Raw genomic sequence first — 21,606 nt, 5'->3', positions numbered from 1 at the left:
GATGCTGCAGTATTTAATCATCCCTTTGTGGAGGTGTGTCCGTTAAGATGTGAAAGGTACATGTTCATGATTAAACATGAACAAGGATGTTCATGTTTAATTATGAACATCCTTGTTCATGATTAAACCTTAGACAACATAAACATGACAACATGAGCATCCTTGTTCATATTTAATCATGAACATCCTTGTTAATGATTAAACAGTACTGCATTGCTTCTGAGAATGTAGAATTTTTAAGGAAGTTTATGTGTATTTTTTGTAGTTGTCTAAGGAGTGCTAAAACACTCCTTAGACAACTAAGGACGTTCAGTTTCCCAGATACTCCTTTTTAATGATAATTATAAAAAGAAAATACATTTGCACAAATATGAAGGTAGTTTTTCAGTCACTGCTCACATGTTTTACTAACAGTGTGCATCGTATAGATACAGGCACTTTGTAAAATCTCACAACTAAAATACAAAGAAAAAGAATACCATTGCAACAGTTCTGGCCAGATTTTTACATGCAATCTTCAAGGACAAAATGTTTTATTAATTTTACTGTTGCATTTAATAATTGCTTTTCCAGGGTGGAATTATTCTACAACATAAAATTTCAGTGATTTTTGAAAAAAAATTGGATGTACAAGTTTGGATTTATTGGGGATTTTTGCCTCATGTACACAGTGCAGAAACATGTACATGCACACACACTAAAATTTCTTTAAATGACCCTCAGCAGTTTGAACTTTTACCAAACCCTTTTTACACCATTACCAAGCTTCTGGCACAGACTACAACATGCATCATGACAGTATATGTAAATATTTGTGGGAGTGTAAGAGATTACATTTGATACTCGGAGAAGAGAAATTCCACCACAAATTCAAACTTGTGCATGCAGCTCTTGTTTTAAAAATTATTTTAACTTTAAACAAAATCTTGTTCAAATAATCATTAAAAGCCTCAAAATTAACACTATGATTACATGTAAACATCTGTAAATGCATCTCCATGTCTTTCTAAACATAAACTAAACTACTTTTTTAAACCAAACTTTACAGTTATAATCATTCAGTGATAGTACACCTTGGCATGGATGCATCTAAGACTGATTTCCGATGACATCTTGGTCTGCGTCTGTGTCCTGCTCAAGGATGAAGCTGTAGCGTCTATAAACTGATCCGCCTCGGCTGGTGTAAACCACATCTACCTCATCGCCGCTGTCAGGCTCGGGCACGCCGTGTGGCATGTTGATGCCGCCACTCCCACTCAGTCTCTCGTAGCTTTGGCTCCAGCAAAGCCTCCTCCTGGAATGTGCCTTAACCAAGGCAAAGACCGCCAGCGCCAGACCGGCTGCCAGCAGCAGGGCAACGGGCACAGCAGCTGAGGTGTGCTTTAAAGCCCGCGAGGACATATTTGTGTCCAACTCCTTGTGATCTCCAGGCCTGGACAGAGGAGCCTCCACACAAAGAGCTAGGGAAGAGAAAAAAGATAACACTAATACAGTTCTTTTTCCCTATCAAAACAATCCTGAAATGCTTTGGGTGGCTGGCATGTTTACCTGAGCGAGTGTCACAAACACAGCAGTTGGTGTGATTCCCTGCAGCCTGACAGCAGCGGGAGCAACGGTTCTCTACAGCATGGAGGGCGAAGTCTGCGTGACAGGTCAGACACTGGTCAGGTCTGGGGCCGACGCAGTGCCTGCAGGAGCTGTCACAAAGCTCACAGGTTTCCTACCAAACAGCAGCACGCGTCATTGCACAGCACATGATACACAGAGCAATACACTGAAAGGAGAGCAGAGTGGTTCAATAACTACTAGTCACTTCTTTTATGCCCCTTAAACATTTCCATCTTTTGTCATGTAACTGCCAAAAGCCTTTTGGGGTTTGATCAAACCCATTCCAGTTTAACTCTGTATGTTTTGGATTTTGATCCTGCTGGAAAATGAAAGTCTTTCCCAGTCGTAAGTATTTACAGTCTCTTCAATGATTTCCTCCAGGAATGCCGTGTAAATTAGAGCGCCATCCATCTTCTTGTCAACTCTGGCCAGCTTCCCTGTCCCCACAAAGCCACAAAGAGAAGCATCCCCACAGCATGATGTTGCCACCGCTACATTTTAGCGCAGTGTTTATGTGTTTTGGACACACAAAGCATCTCCCATGTAGGCCAGAAATACTTGTTGGTCTATCATATAAGAGCTCCTTCATCCACATGACATGTAAGCTTACACACCTTATAACTTCTTTTCTTCAATGATAACTTAGTGCTTCATACTTTTCCATAAAGAACAGATTTATAGAAGGCACAACTAAAAGTTGAGCTGTCAGCAGAGTCTGCTTGAGCTGCGGATCTCAACTGCTCCTTTGGTGATTTTCAGAACTCAAGATTCTTTTTCATAAGCAAACTCTGCAGTTCCTTGGTCTTCATTTTGATGCTTCAAACCTTCACAGAATATCTGTATTTATATTAACATTTAACTACATACAAAAAAAAAGTAAAACAATGTGTTGTTTCCTTTCATAATTATTCACTACTTTGTCTTGGTTTATCACATTAAATGCTAATAAAATAAAATGAAGACCGTGGTTGTAAGCTGATAAATAATACTTTTGCAAAAAACTGTAGATTTACTTTACAGTAATGTTTTTTTTTTAATCCTACAGATTCATGCTTGTATTTTTGCCTCTCCCACCAAACAAAATTTGAACAAGACAGCTTTTCCTGTTCAGGAAGAAATGTAATATTAGGCAGTCTTACAGAGTACTTCTGACCATTTTAAGTGTGAGCTCACCATTTTTGAAAAGTACTGCCCCTCCTCACAGCGTGGGTAACAGACACTGTCCTTCAAAGTGCTACCCCAGTCACACGTCAAGCAGCCTTGAGGCGAGGAGTCTGAAATCACATGTACACTGTATAACTAATCTGAAAATCTTATGCAAATGGGGAAAATTTACTTACAAACATTGACATACTAGAAAGACAAACTCGATTCAACAATACAGCCTACTGTTCACTCGAACAGGAACAAAAAAATGCTACAGCTTGAGATGTCTGTACCTGTGCAGGTCTGACAGCTGGTATGGCACTGTTTGCAGAGGTCATTGACCTGATGGAAGCGGTGCGGGCAGCGTTCGACACACAGCTTGGTGCCTTTCAGCTCCAGGAGAGGAGGGAGACAGGCCCGGCAGGACTCTGGCCCCGGCCCTGTGCACAGCTCGCAGGACGGGTCACATTTTTGGCAGCGAGAGCCCTGTTTGTAATACCTGAAGAAACACATAAATGACAAATGGATAATTTGATTCAAAAAACATTATTCATCAAAAAGTAATTAGATATGTGTCAGATTATATGTGCAACAGAGAATCAGATGAATTAGGATCAATTTGGCTCAATATGTAGGAGTCCACCGAACAGGGAGCCACTCAGTCAAAATTACATTCTAAGAATGTGACTTCCAAATCAGACACACGGTGTGATATTTGGATCATAGCCTTTCAGTGCAGATTAAAAACAATCAGGTTGAGCTTCAGTTTTGTACCCGGTGGGGCAATGGAGGACGCAGAGCTGGAAGAGCCGCAGGTATCCCACAGAGCAGGTCAGGCAGTCTCGAGGTGATGCCCCAGTGCAGCTGGAGCAAACACGGTCACAGGGCGAACAGAATCCCAGCTCCTGTCCGTCAGCTTCGTGCCTTGTGGAGTACGTAGCAGCAGGACATTCATCCACACAGCTGCTGTCTGGAGGAGAAAATAAAGAACACTGGATGCCAGTTCACATATTTGAATCATTTCTATATGTTCTCTGCTCCTGTTCTCTTTACCCGTTCTCAGCTCTCATCTTCATTGTGTAATTTAAAAACAGAATTCAGCATCCATTACTCATCTTTCCAACCCTTTAAAATACTGAAAAATATATTGTTCTTATCCTTGACTGCAACAGAAATTTAGGGAAAAAAAACATCAATAAAAATAAATAAAATTGTACAGTAGATACTATGTTGACAAAGTTATCACATTTGTACACCACTGCTCTCCCACTAATCTGGGATCAACTCTCCCTCTCCTGATTTCCTTCCAATCTCATCATTAGAGGAAATGTCTAATGATGGTCTAGCCAAATTCGTTTCCAATAAACTCATTGGAAGTTATTTTCTTTTTATAAATTATGTTCTTGGGCATGTTTCCTTTGGTTAGTAGTCAGGAAGAATCCATTAAGATCTCAGCAAAATAGAATATCAGCAAAAAAGAAATTTGTTTTTATAATGTAATTCAATAAGTAACATGGTACATTACACAGTGAGTGGTATATTTCAAATATTTATTTCTGGTAATTTTGATAATTCTGGCTTCCAGCTAGTAAAAGTTTGAAGTTAATTAATATTTCTGTAAAGGGAGATCTGAAGTGTTCAAAAGTTTCCAGACAGATAGCTGTGATGCTGACAGAAACAACACCAGCAGATGACAACTTCACAAATCATCACTGACCAAATGAAATGCAAATTAAATTTCATCTGAAAAGAGTTCTTTGTTCCACTGAGCAAAACCCACGTCCTTTTTCTTCTCACTCTAGGTAAGATGCTTATATCGTCTCTGGAGTGGTTATCACAAGCACGAAACCCCAGCTCCAGTCCACACCTCGTGAATATTCTCCAAACTCTTAAATCAACTTTGCTGCACAATCCTCTTAAGGCTGGTGCTTGTGTATCTTCTATCTACACACTTTGTCCTTCCACTCAATTTTGAATTTATATTGTGGGATACAGCACACTGTGACCACAGGGCTTCTTTAGTAATTACTGTACTTGACAACTGCCAAGTCAGCAGTCTTCCCCATAATGGTCCCAGACCCAGAACAACCTTTCTGCATTAAAAATCCTTCATTTTCAGTCTTATGTAATTAGATTTTTTTTCTGAGGGTTCTGAATTTATAGTGAATTGTGTATGGTTAAAAAGCATTTCAAGACCAAGTCATCTTTCAAAGTTAAGTAGAGCAAAACTTTCAGTATAACAACACGTTGTTATTTAGCCAAATGCAGAACTTGAGTGTGAAAACATTAAACATAGCCTTGCAGCTTTGTAGACCTATCAAATGTAAACAGAAGCTAAATTCATCGGAAATTGCAAGCATGTCGTTTCTAAGTTTTATTTGCTGTGTAAAGAACTTGTTCATTTGACAACTGCTGTACAAATAGGCTGAGTTGGTTTGAGGATAGCTGAAAGTTTTGACAGTTTAAGTCAGGGGTGGGCAACTCCAGGCCTCGAGGGCCGGTCTCCTGCAACTTTTAGATGCATCTCTACTTCAACACACCTGAGTCAAATAATGAGGTCATTAGCAGGACTCTGGAGAACTTGACTGCACTTAGGAGGTGATTCAGCTATTGGATTCAAGTGTGTTGGACCAGGGAGACATCTAAGAGTTGCAGGACACCGGCCCTCGAGGACCAGGATTGCCCACCCCTGGTTTAAGTGGTCTGTTTCAGTTTGGACAGTTGAGTTTGGGTCATTTATTGGTGTCTGATGAAAGGAGGGAACGTAATGTGTATATTTTTAATCTCTTTAGCAGAGGATGACCCACCTGAAGTAAAATACTCTCTACAAACAAAGTGGTAGCTCAGCTTAAGCTTACAAAGATGTTCCTGAACTAAACCACAGGACGTCAACCGAAAATTAAATAAAGGACATCCTCTTGTGACGGCAGCAATGTTAGAGCTGGTTTTTATGTAAGCATTTTTTATGTAAGCGTAGTGTCTGGTTTTTGTGTAAGCGTAGTGCTGTCACGGAAGAAAATATATTTTTGAAGACCATCACATTGTAACACGATAATTATATTGCACAAACGTTATAATATATTGTGCAAATGTGACAATTATCTTGAATAAACTTGATAATAATATTGTATAAATGTAATATTGTCATCCAGATGGTGTCTTTTCACTGCTTTTATTGCAGAGTAATGGGTAGTATAATGAGTAATTTACAAGTCTTGCTCAAGTTTTACTACACTCTTGGTCTAAAACATGGAGAGATACTCACAATGTGATACTGCTGCATATTGTGGATGACATCATTGTTAGTATGCAAACTCTGAGAAGAATCTTAAACAAAATAGCACCAATAGCTGCCCTGGGGCAGTCTGATAGAAGTGAGGCTGTCATGCCAGCAGGCGCCACCAGGCCCTCTGACTACTACCAGCAGTTCAAGGTGGGTGAAGTAGGACATAACAGCAGAGCAGGGTTAAAACCAGCAACCTGCTGATTGCAGAACGAACTCCTACCACCGTTACAACCATTACCCCAAATACCATAATTCAAAATTAATCAGAACCCTACAAAACCATTACATAACCATCATGACTTTTGCAACAATGTTTATCTCAGTGTATCCAAATGTAGTAACCTCAACTGACTTGAAGTAATCAGTTACTTATTGGTCATATGTGTTGCATATATATCACATTCCTTTGAGAATCTCAACATTGGTGGAAAACACTCACTATGAAGGTATTTGGGGACAGCACAGGTCAAACATTCATCACTGCCGGGGCCCTGGCAGGAGTAACAGTGCTTGTGGCAGCCCATGCAAGTGAACTGGTCGTCGTGGAGGTACGTTCTCGTCGGGCACGTCTCGTCTCCTGTGACGCCACACAGCAAGGTGCTGGGATCCAGCACCAGTCCCCTCTCGCACTGGGTGCACTGGTTTGGGTCTGGACCACTGCAGCTCATACAAGTCTGGTGGCATTCTGAAGATACGCAACCAAGTTAGTGTGTACTGGTGAAATATCGTCACTGCTGTTATATAAGAAAGAGGAAGTGACTTAACGCTAAGAGCTTATTGTTACATGACCTTCTATAAGCTACAAACACTTAAATGACAAGTAGACAAAGTTTTACAAGCAAATCTATTTCTTATTGGTATTACAGTTACTTTTGGTATTTCAAGCTTCCAAATCAATTTAGATTTTGATTAGGAAAAAAATGTTTAATCAAAAAAAATATGCTAGGAATTGTGGACTGGATAAAAAAGTTTTTTTTTCTGCTTAAACAAGTTATAGAAAAACTGAGTAATGCTGTCTTTTCTTTCTCCTCTTATTTTGTAATATATGATACAACATAATATAGGAATGTTGTCAAATATAGTAGTTTTTCTAAAAGACCAACCCAAAGTCATACATGATGTGCAAAGTGAAAAATTATACATAGTTTAAATTTTTACAAATTTAACTCTGAAAAATGAGTAGTGAATTTGTTTTATCCCCTGGATAATATTTTATCAACCACCTTTCTCTGCAGTGACTGTTTTTCAAGTTTGTCTCTACCAAATGTTGCCAGTTCTTCTTTACAAATGAGCTCTAGTCGGTCAGATGGGACAGAGACTGAAAGAGAAAATCAATTTTCATGTCTGACGGCTTTGGAGACTCCACAGAGTCACAGCTGGATTTGTATTGAGATTAAATGCTACACTTATTAATGGACACTTGTTTCATAAACTTGCAAGGCAACTGGTTTCACTTCACTGTATTTAGCGATAGCAAAGGAAATTGTTTATAAATGCACAGCGTTCTTTTCAGAATTTTATTTGTGAAAAAGGTATTAAAAAACATGCAACCTTTTTCATTTAGAATGATGGAATGCTTAATGTTGGTCTATCAAGTAAAGTTTGAATAAAATGCCCTGAAATTTCAGGTTGTCATGTAAAAAACTGTGGAAATGTTGAAAAGGTATTAATCCCTTTAAAACACAGACAGCAAAGATCATGAAATTGAGTTTGGAAGCTTACCCTGGCACTCCACAGCTGATGTCTCATAGTAGGTACCCACAGGGCAGTCTTTGAGACATGAACCTTTATAGAGCTTGGGACTGAAGGTTGAGCAGGTCTCACAGTCATCCGTCAGCGGTCCAGAACAGCTGCCACAGGTAGGGTGGCACTGAGTGCACAGGCCCTCCTCCATGTCCTCATAATAACCCATGGGACAGCTGGCTTTGCACACACTATTTAGCATCAAGTAGAGGAACGTACATTCTGTAAGATGGAGACAAGGTGAGAATCAGAACTGCACAAGATTGCGCTTTGGCAATAATCTAGAACAGATCTAATAACTCACTGAAACAGGTTCTGTCATCGGAGCAGACATCACAGTGGGGAGGACAGCGTCTGCAGGTACCGTCTTCCGCTGGGTATGCCCGCAGTGAACAGTTCAGTCTACATGTGCCGCTCTCCAAGTAGTGGCCATCAGGACAGGAGAGACACTGAGACTTGTTCTCATCGCAAGTCAGGCAGGAACTATCACAGGCCTCACATGAACCGTCTGGAGTCTCAAACAAACCCCTGAATGTAAAGCAAGGAAGACATTTGACAGCGCATGTAGAGGAAACAACAGCTCATCTATATTATTCACCATACTGCTTACTCTGGGCAATTTGACCAACACCGGCCTTGGTGCAGGAAAAATGTGTTGCTGCCTTTTGGGCAGCTGATGCAATTATCACTGGTGTCTACGCAGTCCTCGCAGTTTGGTGAGCAGTCTTCGCACAGCCGGGTGGCAGGGTTCGCATAAGAGCCCGATGGACATTGTTCTACACAAGAACTCTCCAGGTCCAAGAAATACCCTGTGAAATTACACAAATGTAAACATGAAGTGTAAAAATATGCATGTTTGCAGTGTTCCAATCATGTTCCAACCTGCAGTGGTAGTGAACAGTTAATATTCGCACCTTGGAAACAGGAGGAACAATCCAGCGCCTGTGGGCCGAAGCAGGTCTTACAGGATGGGTCGCACGAGTGGCAACCACCAAATTTCCCTGAAAATTGAACACGTAAAAAATAAGTGCCAAACGTTTCAGTTTTTACGACCAGTAGAGGGCAGCATAGCCTGCTAAAACGGAGGGTACTTTCCGAGCACAATTGATGACAAAGTACATGAAACCTGCAACAAATGATCTACTGAAAAATAAGAAACGCATCAAATTTATGAACATTTGCAGAAAACCTTTTCCTGAAACACATGACATCTAACAGTGGTACCTCTGGCTCTTACACGCTTTTGTTTCTCTGTGTATGTTTGTATTTGTTATTTTACCTGTAACATTTGTATGGCATTTGCATAGATATACTTGTGTGTTATTGTGCGTTCATTTCCCCCCTTGTTCTCTGTATTCTTCACTGTAGATATATCAATCAAAAAAAAAAGAAAAAATGATCTCATGACGTACAGATTTTCTAGGATATAAAATAAGGAGAAAAAATGCAATAATTCATGAAGAACAATTTGTTAAAGTTAAGTCAAATTCTGTATTTTGCTTGCAAAACAGACCCTGACTGGAGATGGTTTTACAACTTAATTGGTGTCCAGTTTCACCCAGAAAGAATCAATGGACATATTTATGATGGCACACACCATTTGGAGACCTTTTGAAAGGTCTTCCGTTTGTGTTGAAGCAAAGATTTTGGGAAAGACGGGAGAAAATTTTACACAGTATTCAGAGTAATAAAAGCACAGTGGAAAGGTCTGGAGCAGACTTCCCGGAGGTGTCTAATTGGTGATGAAGGGCCTCGACCTGACAGGTAGCCAGCGGAGTTTCACAAGAACCTTTGCAGAAAAGCAATTATCACTGTAGCTCGGGACTAATCAGGCTTTTATAATGCGCACAGAAGCCATTCCTCATGAAAAGGCACATGACATCCTGCTGGCAGTAAAAGGGCTGCAGAACCATGAGAGGAGAGGCAAAGTCATCTGAACTGATAGAACAAAGACTAAACTGTCCGTGCCAACAGTCGAATCTAACAATATTTAAGCAGCATCACATTTAGAGCTTCTTGTTAAATTACAAATTCTTCTCAAAGTTTTCATATTAAGCTACAGTATAACCACAAGCTTCGATGAGGTTTTCTGATATTTTACATGATGAACAAACATAAAAGTAGTATGCAATCGTGCAGTAAATTGTAAGAAATAAAAATCAGAAAAGAGTGGCTACCATTTCAATAATAAAGTGGCTTCAGAAGTTCTCTTACTAGGAAGAGTAAGAGTTTAATGTCAGTATGAACTTTAATACCAACCGAAGGACAAAGAAATTTGTTTTTACTCACAGATCAATCAAGAATGTAAGATGTTATCTTTGTGATCTACGTTCAGTTTTGTGCTGATGCGTTAACTGGCTGTTCTGTTACTTTGCTCGCTCTGCCTCACTTTATAACTGGGAATCCCGTACAGCTCACTGGCATATAAAGTTACCCAATTCTAAAATGTCAAACACTTGCTGTTATTGAATATAAATAAAAATAAAGATCCGCTGTAGATTAAAATGTCATTTATGGTGTTGGTTCCGATCCAACAAATGACAAATGCAGGTTACAATGAGTGCGCAAGAATTTAGACAGTTAGATAAAAGAGGTTTGCGGTACATTTTTAAACTGATGCAATGTTCTGGCTGTAACATATATAATATGTTGATGTTTGTGAATGCAATAGACACTTGTATTTTTATTGTTGGCATGAAGGGTTATCTTCTGTTTTGACTTTCCCTTGTTTCCTAGCCTGGATGAAAATCTGGAAAGGCTGCATAACACTGGAAACTACAGTAGTGTTCACCTTCCAGGAAACCACTTCAAAGTTTGTGGCAAGACTTGAAAATTGTTATTCATAGACATTCTTCATCCAATCTGACTGGAGAAACATGAGCAGACCTTTAGATATCTTGTGTGTTGCCCAGCCCATGTGTGCCCTCTTCCATCAGCTGTGCCATCTTTTCCAGCCTTAGGCTGGGCTGGGGACACTTCTCTGACTTTATTCATAAAATAGGATGCTGATAAAACATGTCAAAATACTAAAAACTTCAGTTGGACATTTGCACCACTTAATTTAAAATGGTTAAAGATTAGGAAATGTTGACCAACACATTAAATGGAAATAGAAAGGAGTACAAATAAAAATGAGTGTAAGAACTGTACATGAAAAGACATTTCAATTAGAAATCTGCACCAGTCAGTAATTTAGTTAATCATATTCTACACACATTGATTTCCTTTGAAAGTCAAGATTTGGCTGTGTTAGATATTTGTCATCAATTATGTCAAAGGCAGTTTATTGATAATTAATGAAACTCTTTGGAATTGTCAACACAAAGAAACGTACTAATAGGACACACTGGTTGGTACAAGGTCAGAGCTGAAACTGATAAACTATTGACCTTGTGTTCTCTCTTTGTTTCACAAACCCTTCTGATTTACAGCATCTATGGTCCTGATTTATGTTTAGCAGCAATGAGCAGAATGTGATGGTGAAGCACCTTGATTACTGCATCCTTCTAATGCTACTTAACAACTCTCATCATCAAATCTGGACTCAGGCCTTTTTTTTCTTCAGCAAGCTAGCTTACTTTCATCATTAGCCAAATTAAATTAAGTTTTATATTGGTTTTTCTACTTACCATCAAAATACTGGCCAAGTGGGCAGTTAACCTGGGGACACTGTCCATGCAGAGGCAGATTCCCACTCAGACAGAGATTACAGTCTGTAGAATGAGGCCCATGACAGGTCTGGCACGAGCTGTGGCAAAGCTGACAGCGCCACCCACTGGAGTCACTGAAGGTTTGCGATGGACACTGTTTTATACACTCCTCTCCTGAAACAGCAAAAAATAAAGTGGCTTTATTCCACTGAACATAAATAGTACTAATGATACAATATATGAATACTTTGAAACTCAACTGCTTAAATATAAATAATATCAGTCATGTAGAAATTTGAGCAAGTATTTACTACCTTTAGAGTTGTTCTGTTTGTGACTTTTTGTGTCCCTTATTTAGATGTCACTAAGCAATTTTTTATTTATTTATTTTTTTTTGCAGACAAAAATGAACACAGTAAATAATTAAAGTAGTTTTTAATAATTAGGAAATAAAAAAAAAATTCCAAATCAACCTAAACAATAAAATCAGCAGTGTCCTTCCCAGCAGGGCTGTTCCTTCAGTTTTTTTCTTGTAAGAAACTTTTTCCATTTTGCGTTTGCTGTGCTATCTTGCCGATAAATTTGACTGGCACCCAATCAGACAGATGAGCATGACAAAAAACATTTCAATAAATTATTTATTTATGGTTTAAAAACAGATTAAAATGTATGATTTAAAATAATATAAGATTCCTTTTTTTCCCCCTCATCTTTGCTCCAGCTTTCTGAGGCCCCTCTGGTGGTCCCTGAGGGAGCTGTGAACCCTACTTTGAAAAACTCTGATCTAAAACATTTAGCTGTGATACTAAGAAAAACAAAAGAAATCTGTAATAGTGTCACTAGTTTTTCACAGTATTGTAGTTCCTCTTAAAAAAAAGCAACAATTTAAATTTCTCATTTGCTTCTTCAGAGTTGCTTTTTCTCCAAATTCTACTGGACATACAACCACAACAGCCATCTTAAGGCTGAACCTTGCGGTTACACATAATAAAATTATATATTCCAAATTATATATTCCAAAGGACACCCAGTTGTCCAATTGAACAAAGTGACAGAACACTTGCTCATCTTTATTAATATTAAACCTTTTTTCTCCTCGTTTTTTTCTACAATAAGTCTCTAAGCTTATTGCTGATAGAGAACAGCGCACTGCTAATTCATTCTTTGCATAAACCATACATTTGCATATCTTTTCCTCCCAGATTTGCTGACACTCACCTTATTTGCAAACCAAATGAAGACTCAGGAGTGCCATTATTTGTTTATAATAAGGATAAATGCTCAGAGACACAAACTAAACCAAGCTCTTTTCAATAATAAGAACTGTCAGGATCTGTCACTTGCACTTCACTCTCATTTTTTTAAATTAAGGAGTAAAGGAAATATATATGTTTTTGCAGTAGTACCGTTCAGGAAGTAACCCGGCTGGCAGGCGAGACAGCGGGTGTTGGTACTACAGTCCTCACATGGCGCTGGACAGGACAGACAGACTCCACCGACGTGGTCCTCGTAGGTGCTCTGAGGGCAGTGTCTGCGGCATTTCTGTCTGAAACTGTAAGGAATGGTTCATTCAAATACCACCAAATGCCATTCCAAATATTCATCTGCATCCAATAGATTAAAAATCCATAATAATTAGAAAGTTAATTGTCTCGCTCCAAGTATTTGTAATTGGTTAATGACCGTTTGACTTTTAACTGTCATGCTTTTTAAACAAGATGAAGTTTCTTCTTTTTTTTCTCCTTTCTTTTTTTGCGTTGGTGAAAGTGCAGGAAGAAACAGGCCATGGAAAACAGCTGCTGTTTTCACAGTGATGAAGGTGACTGCTGTTGCAAGCGGCTACAGCACACTCAACTTTGAGACTAGATGAATTGGAAACCAGGGACCTTAACATGCCCTGTGTCAGTCCATGGCACACCTGCAGCTGCATTGTTGACTTCAATGCACTGCTCCTTCAAAAGCTTTATTCATTCAGACAATAGTATGACAGCTTAGAAAGAGGAGCATTTTTTTCTAACAGAAAGTAAAAAATGGTTTCTCATTCTGTTCTCTGAGAGCTTGAATCTCTTGTTTAAGTTGCAATTTTAAGCTTAAAAATTAAAACGTAAATTTGCCATTTTTAAGCAAATTTAAATTAAACTTAAAAAGATTAGCAAATAATTTAAAATTGGCTACTGCTAAGCATGGGCTGGTTTAAAAATGTAAATCAAATCATTCTAATAGTTTGAAGTCATTTTACTGGGATGTCATTGAACTTAGGGGAGTGCCTTATGTTTTCTTCAGCTATGAACTAGAGAGTAAGTCAGAACACCCCTCCCCCATCTGTCACTACACAGTCACAGTCTGGCAGAACAAAAGCTGTTACACTTTGGCCATGCTTACAAAAAATTACAAATGTGATGGCTTGGGAATAATTTCCAGACACAAAAATCATTGGTAGTCTTGTTTTGGAAACTAAAGGAGCAACACCCATCTGTTTTATTGATATAGGGTTAGGGTTAGGGTTAGGGTTAGGTAATAAAATTCAAAATGTCAGAAAAATACAAATTTTGCAGTGTGTTTATCTATAAAAATGCAATAGGCAAGAAAGTATCATACTTTTTGAATTCAGACAATCCTTTTGATTTTTTTTTGTGTACGTGGAAGGATCAGAATAACTGTTGCTTTTCTATGTTAAGTAAAACTAATTACTGTAGCTCATATGCAGCCTGTGCCTATTAATTATTCCCCAGCTTTTGTAATAGAACCCCCTCTTCCTGCCTGTTTTGACAAGTTCCTCTATGACAGAATATGGCCACTGACAGTCCAAGCTGCACTTCCAACTGCGTTGCTGTGGGTTTGGTGATAAGATGTGGTATCTGTTTGAGGAAGAACAGCTGGAGACGCCACACCACATCCATCAGCTCACTCACAATAGCTGCAGATGGAGACCAAGGGTCTGTCTCAAAGCTAGGAGATGATGCTCTGCTTGAGAATCTGTGGGATGTTTAAGAAACCCTATCTGCAAATATTAGCCTATGCATTCCAGGAGAGCACATTAGCAATCCCTTGCAACTTTCATTTAGGTCTTTTACCACATGATTTTGTTGCTAACTGGTGTAACTACACTTTAGCTTGTGCATATTTTTTTAAATAAAATTCCTAAAATGAGTGGTTTAAGCTATATTCCGAATTGAGCACAGCAATTTTCCAGTTTAGCTGCACTTCGTTGGCGCCTTAGGGAGAAAGATAAATGCCAACAAATACCAAGCATCCATCATGCTGAGATTTTGTCCAATAGCAAGTGTTTTATTCAACAGTGACACAGGCCCCAGGGATTCATAGTTACACCAAAAATGTCCATCTTCAAAACCTTTAACATTTTTACTTTGCGGCTGAAAGCAGAAACTCAAATATCGGCAGCTCTTAAAGCACCGGGAACTGTCACAATCTATCCCAGAGAGGTGGCTCTTTCACTTTACGATTGACTCATAGTTTATTGGATTTCTTTTATTGGTTTGTGCTACCCATGGTAGATGCAATAATAACTGTGGCTACAGGAATTACTGAGATGGTCTGTCATTTTACATTTTTAAAGTCATTAGTCTGACTCAGCTACATGCACTGAGAAAGACTGAGTATCTCTGCAAACCTGTGAAAAGAGGTAAGTGGAGAATTTCATTTAAGACATAATCTCCTGTCATTCACACAGGAAGTTGGTAAAGTCTGGTATTCATGTATTTGTTTCTCTGTGTTCTACTCCTCTTCTTCATAACATGCTCTGTTAGGTCTCTTCTAAGCTCAAACTGAGTTTCAGGTAACAGCTTGTGACTGAAAGTGGAAGGTAACCTGACTCACATCATACCAGGAGGCCTAAACTCGGGGGGGAAGTACACAATTGGTGTTCTGTTCAAGCTCTTAAACCAGTTTCTCTCATTGGGTATAAGTGATAAGTTGCTGTAAACAGAAATCCAGGCAAAGTGTTCCTGTGATATAAAGAAGGCAATTCAACTGAAGTGTTCAGAAAATGGTATGGAATGTTACCATTTACAGAGGCTAAGATATATTTTTTAAACAAAACAGTAAGATTTAAGAGTAAGAAGAAGTTTCTGGGTTTGAATCCAGTCTGTTCAGTTAGCTGCTCAGAGGAGTTTACGGGTTTGCACATTCTCCTCATGCATGCATAGGTTCTCTCTGGTTACTTCAGCTTCCTTCAATTGGGGAAAAACACACATATTAGGACCACTGCCCACTGTAAATTACCGCTCGATGTATTTGTGTGCATGCATAATTGTTTTCCAGCGCTGGTTGCACTGAGAAAGACTGGCCACCTGCCCAGAATGTCCCCAGCCTCTCACCCACTGACTGCCCCCTTGTGATCCTGCCTGTCTTCAGTGGTCACTGTTGAGGTGAACCCTAGACATGTCAGTAGTCCAACACAAAGCAACACAGAGACACACATGACAAACAATCACAGATGCACACACTCACTCACTCAGTGAGAACAATTAAGTTGCCATGTATAATTTTTGACAGTTGGAGGAAGAGTACTGACAGAGAACATATGTATGTGGAGAACATTCAAATACCTCAGACAAGGATTCAAATCCAGGACATTTTTGTTCCAAAGCAACGCCATTAACAACTGAAACAGCATGCAGCCCTAAGATAAACATCTTAGAGCAAAACACAGTGAATTGCAAAAGTATTCAAGCCCCATTCAATTCAACAAATTTAATGTATTTTATTAGGATTATGTGACAGCCGTTTGTAGTCTAAACATTTTTGCATTCTTTGAAATAAAATAAAATTTGTTTATCAAACATGAAACATTTACAAATTGAGTTTAAAATGTTAAGTTATAAGGTAAGAATGATTTATTTTATTAGTTTTTCCTACTTTTAGATCTAAGAATAAAGAGAAAACATCTACAAAGGAGAAAAAAAGAACTTGCCACCAGAGTCATTTCCATATTTATGGAAATAAGAAAAAACAGATATGGACCCAACACAAAGTAGCATATCACATTAATGTGACACGTGCTTTTCATGTTTCTTTTTTTTTACAAAAACAAATTTAAAATACTTCCTTCTGCATTGTGTAATTTAACCAGTGTGTATTTTACTTTTTAATATATATACAACTTTTCTGTTCAAAAATATTTAAAAAATATTTTTGAACAAACATCATCTAAAGGCGGGGCAATTTTTTAAAATGGTGACTTCACAAATATGACCTTTATGAGAGAGTGACAAGAAGAAAGCTATTGTTCCGCTCACACTTTTTCAAACATTAAGCTGTAAAAAAAAAAATGCACACAATTTTCCTTTCATGCCCAGCTTTTGTGTTGGTCTGCAACATCTGCAGTTGTTACATAAAAAAATTGAAAAAGATCAAGGAGCGTGATTACTTTTACAAGACATAGTGCGCAAGACAAAAGAGTTTGAGAACTGCAATAATTCTTTCTTCATGATTAAAAAAAAAGCTTTGGGTATAAACTGGTGCAGCATTTCTGTTACAGGTTATAATCACACCCCAATGTCTGACTTTTCTAACAGCAAACATGTAAGTAATGGAAATTTTACTTATTGAATAAAAACGCTGAAGGAAGATAAAAGACTCACAGAAAGTAACCTTGAACGCAGCTGCTGCAAATCTCAGGGTCTTCTCAGTACAAAGGAGAAAAGGGGATTAATTAGAATTCAGACGAAGAAGCAAACGGCACTTTCCACCAAAATCATCACCCCTTATGTAAGAATACTTTTTTACATGAGGGGTAAGAGAATGGGGACCAAACAAAAAAAAAGTCTGTTTACCTGTAGAACACGTTTTGCAGGCCATTTCACAGTTGATACACTCTCCTGTATCGGGGTCCAGCATCCGTCCTGAAACACACAAGACCAGCAACAATAAAGGTCTTTCTATCAAGGTACAGCCTAAACACTGACTCTGCTTCACCTTTTTACCTATGCCACACAGCGCTGGTTGGCAGACCCCATTCTGAAGTTTGTAGTGTTCCCGGCATTTGGCACACAAATTGCCATCTGTGCAGAGTTCACAATTGGCTATGCAGGGCAGGCAGACATAGTGACCCCTGTCAGGGTAAAATCCCCTGGGGCAGTGCGTCCGACAGCGACCTTGGTGCAGGAAACGCTCCTGTCCGTCTTCATCTGTGGAGGAAGAGGAAGACGCTCAACCTACAGCCTTGAAGCCGATATTGTATTATTATTGCTAATAAAGATGCATAAATCATTATGTTTCTGACAATAAATGAGGGCATAAATGCAATTCAAGGTATAAAAGAAAGATGACGCAGCACAGTTGCTGCAGAGATGTTCAGTATTTGTCACTAAAACAGATGGAAAAGCTCACCGAGCGAATCAGTGTGAATGATTAAGGACCAGGACGTTCCGGGAATCAATCAGATGAGTAATAAAATGGGATAACAGCAGCATGCAATGACTGCATCTCAAACATATTGACCACAGCTAACAGATTGCTGCAGAGAGACTGATTGGTGATGCTTCAAATGAGAGTAATCAGGCTCAGAGCCTCATTCAGAGGCTTATTATTGTTACAGTGTGGAAAATAAGTATTCTGCACACTAATAATTTTATTTCAGTCAATATATTTTTTACGGTCCTATTGACATAAAATTCGCAACAGATGGCAGTACTCAAAATAAACACAGAGATAGGAACCAAAACAAAAAATTCCATGAATCAAGTTTTGTGTAGCAGAATGGACAGGTAAAGGGAATAGGTATTGAACATGTGATGAAAAGAAGTTGCAAAAAGATATGGAACACTAAAAATAGTTAAGATCTGTCAGTAATTGGAATTAAATCCAACTTCTTGTCAGTGCAAATTCACATTAGCTGTTTTAATCATGATGGACTATGAAAAGTCTCCTCTTTACAAAGCTATGTCACAAGTGCATGTCATGATGGGTAAAACCAAAGAGCACTTTTTAGTCCTCCTCATTGTTGCAAAATATAGTAGATGTATTGTTATAGACATGTTGTGTTCCCAAATTTCTGGATGCTCTATTGAGAACATAATCAGTGAAGGGAAAAAAAACGGTTTCCTTTTAAAACAGTCATGACCAAGTGTTTCTTATAAGACGTTAGACTGCAGAATCAACCAACACCCAAAGGCAATGCAAAGAGCTTCAGAAAGATCTGAAATTAGCTGGCACTGTTTGATCATGATAACAATAAGTAATACATTCAACTGCCCTGACCATTAACCAAAGAAAGAGTATCTAAAAGCCTGTTTGAAATTTGCTGCAGACAACTTGGATAAATAGTGAAATTGATTTATTATTTATCCAATAGTATCTGAGCCAAAGTATACCACAGTATGTAATTAGATGTCACTGCACACCAGGAACAATGGCACCCCACATCAGCCTTAAACCCCCGAACCAGCAGAGAAATTTGGAGGCAGGAACATCACAGCTTTGAGCTATTTATCTACGTAGTACTGGTAAACTTAAGTAATTGAATAAAGGGATTGACTGCAGTTTATTATCTTGATATCGATTTCTTTAACAAGCCAATGATTCCAAACACAGACCCAATAAAACTGAAAATAAAATAAAACTTCAAACATTGACCCTTTCAGCCACTGAACATAAATTCTATGGAAAGAACTGAACGTCAATGTGCATGGAAAAGCCCATCCTTAAAGATTTTCTTTAAGGTAGTTTAAAGACAGTTTCTGAGCAGGAACTGATGAAAATCACACCTGCACAATGCATCCGACAGACTATATGGCAAAGGCAGTAGGTATCAAAAAAATGGTTTCCTTGTGAAGCACTGAATAATTTCAATTAAAATTTTTGTTCAGTAGTTATCTTGTGAAAATCACTTGGGTTGTGACTGACATCTGGAGTGAATTTCACATCAGTAGTTTTTCAGAAATATATTTATCAAGAGAAATCCTAATGTGTTTAATGTTAATTTTTCACACTACATTGGGCTTGTAGCTGCACCTGTGTCAGCCATATTTTTTTTTTTTATCCCCACTGTTTTCCTCATCAAATGCATATTTTTAATAGACAGCCACAACCCTGTCACAAGAATCCTACTTTTAGTCAATACAACTTCGTATATTTCCCGTTTGATTAACAAAGGCTCCATTATGAGATGATCAAATTACACTCTGAAAAGTAGACAGTGAAATGTTTGCACCTACATTTTTTTGCCCCTCAGGTAGAAACATCAGCAACTTTTATGGTTTTTCTTTGAATGTTTAACAAGAGGGAAGGATAGACCATGTCCCTTCTCCAACACAAAGCACTCAGCTTTGTTAACCATTAAATAGTGCCCCTTTGAAAAAAAAGGATAACTAGGATTGTTGAACTTGGGTGGCATTTAGAGGACAAGAGACACAACAACGAACAGAAACTAGGGGGGGAAAGCAATGGAAAGTCTACATTTCTGGATATATTGCGACTTTAAATAATGAGACCTTTATATAGTAAAGGTGAACCATAGAAAAGTGGCTCTGGGGGAAATTAATAAGTTTAACCCTCATCTTTCATTTGACAAAGCTATCAGTTTAACGCTGATTCCCAGTTCAGGTCATTTAAGGAAAAATCGCTCACTCACAAACTCCACAGGTAGTGCAGTCAAACAGCTCATGTCCGTCGCACTCGGAGCAGGTGGGATGACACAGGACGCACTGGTTTTTAAGCAGAAACTGCCCGCTCGGACAAGACGACGAGGGTTTACATCCAATAAATCCAGCGCACAAAAAGAAGAGGAAGAGGAAGATGAGCGCGGAGATGGAGCTCATGGCTGCGCTCTAGTACTACGAGTGAAAGTGGGGGAAAGCGGCGAAGAGGGAGGTCTGAGAGAGACGCAATGTCCGCGCTGCAGGTGCGCTGGCTGTCTGATGGATGTGTGTGGATGTGTGTGCGGCTACACAGAAATAACTTGCTGGACCAGTTGATAAGTGACGCATCAGGAGATTGAGAAGTGACCGCGGTGAGCATTTCATAAACGATCACGAGAGAACGTCAATTTTAGAGCAAAGCACCTGTTTCAGCAGCATGCACTTAATGTGACATCAATAATGTCATATTTTACATCAGAAACAGATCATCTGAGTTAATACAAAAATCAGTTTGCAAGCAGATAGTCCATTTAATTATTTCAGTTGAGGAGGAAAAGCTATTCAAAACTATCTTTCCCTGCGTGAAAAAGATCCAAATATCAAACACACATAACACACACACCATTCCCCCACCCTGTCACATACACAGCCACTTGTTAAATAAGGCATTGACTGTGATTAGTTACAGCTCCGCCTGCCATATACCACCAGCCCTTACCGACACAAAGTAGGCTAAAAGATCTCGTTAATAAAGGGTTGTGACGTGGATAGGTAGGTTTGATATATTTCTGAATATTAAAGCTAGCACATGATTTACTGGAAGCCCCAGTATTAAAGCTTAGATCAGTCTTGTTTCATAAGAAAATATTAGCAGTCTCAAATTCATCATAGATCTGAAGAGGAAATTATCTTTCTATGGGAGTCTAAATTGTATCAAAACAAACTAGTTGATTGTACTTTAAATATCTTCTTCTGCAAATATTTAGAATATTGAAAGATATATTAAAATATCTTTCAATATACAGCTGAAAGACTGGATATTCAGTCTTTCAGCTGTATATTTTGCATCTAGTAACTAAGAGAATCAACATTTGAACTATGAGCAATCAAGCTAAAGTAATTATTAATAAGTAATCAGATACAACGATGAAATCTATCTTAAGGAGTTGAAGAGTAAATGTTCAGGTTTGCTGATAAAGATTTAATCTTATTTCTCACAATTTCTTTCTGGAACAGTAAAATAAGCACAAACTTAATTTATGCAAAAATGAAAATAAAGTCAGTTGCATGCACAAGTTTAACTCTCATCTTATTGGTCTTAGGGAAAGTTTGGAAGAATGCATGAAAGGGGTCTCAACATAGGAAGGTGTGGAGGACAACCAGAAATCTTTATTAAATTACAGGTCATGGGAGTACCTCCATTTTGGGTCAAATGTTGTTTACTTTCTCAAAACCAGCTCAGGCTTCTGCTCTAGGTCGCTTGTCCTTGTTTGAAGAAAAAAATATTGTCAACAGTGACTCACACTGGTGCTGCCGTTCCGGGTGATTTACTTTAATGCTGGAATGCTGTTCC

General features: G+C 38.6%; 1 protein-coding gene across 1 annotated transcript; it reads right to left on the bottom strand.

Moving 5' to 3' along the window:
• Positions 1-1,067: 1,067 nt before the first annotated feature.
• Positions 1,068-20,300, bottom strand: LOC102222677 (proprotein convertase subtilisin/kexin type 5-like). The gene is made up of 16 exons (XM_023348118.1): positions 20,027-20,300; positions 17,379-17,582; positions 17,229-17,297; positions 17,037-17,076; positions 12,840-12,985; positions 11,413-11,607; positions 8,698-8,784; positions 8,394-8,592; positions 8,088-8,311; positions 7,763-8,005; positions 6,480-6,725; positions 3,529-3,724; positions 3,048-3,253; positions 2,782-2,882; positions 1,549-1,720; positions 1,068-1,460 (listed from the first exon to the last, which is right to left on the bottom strand). Exons 1-16 carry the CDS (start codon positions 20,211-20,213, stop codon positions 1,090-1,092), a joined length of 2,886 nt encoding a protein of 961 aa, XP_023203886.1. The 5' UTR covers positions 20,214-20,300; the 3' UTR covers positions 1,068-1,089.
• Between the last annotated feature and the right edge of the window lie 1,306 nt (positions 20,301-21,606).

Source organism: Xiphophorus maculatus, chromosome 2, assembly GCF_002775205.1.
Source record: "Xiphophorus maculatus strain JP 163 A chromosome 2, X_maculatus-5.0-male, whole genome shotgun sequence".
NCBI lineage: Eukaryota > Metazoa > Chordata > Actinopteri > Cyprinodontiformes > Poeciliidae > Xiphophorus > Xiphophorus maculatus.
Note: the sequence above shows the minus strand (reverse complement) of the source record. Positions and strands in the feature narration are given on the sequence as shown.

Coding starts and splice junctions, on each gene's coding strand:
- LOC102222677 (XM_023348118.1), bottom strand. CDS start 20,213: ATGAGCTCCATCTCCGCGCTCATCTTCCTCTTCCTCTTCTTTTTGTGC. Junction 17,298..17,378: donor ACCAGCGCTGTGTGGCATAG/GTAAAAAGGTGA, acceptor TGTGTGTTTCAG/GACGGATGCTGGACCCCGAT. Junction 8,006..8,087: donor CGATGACAGAACCTGTTTCA/GTGAGTTATTAG, acceptor TCCATCTTACAG/AATGTACGTTCCTCTACTTG.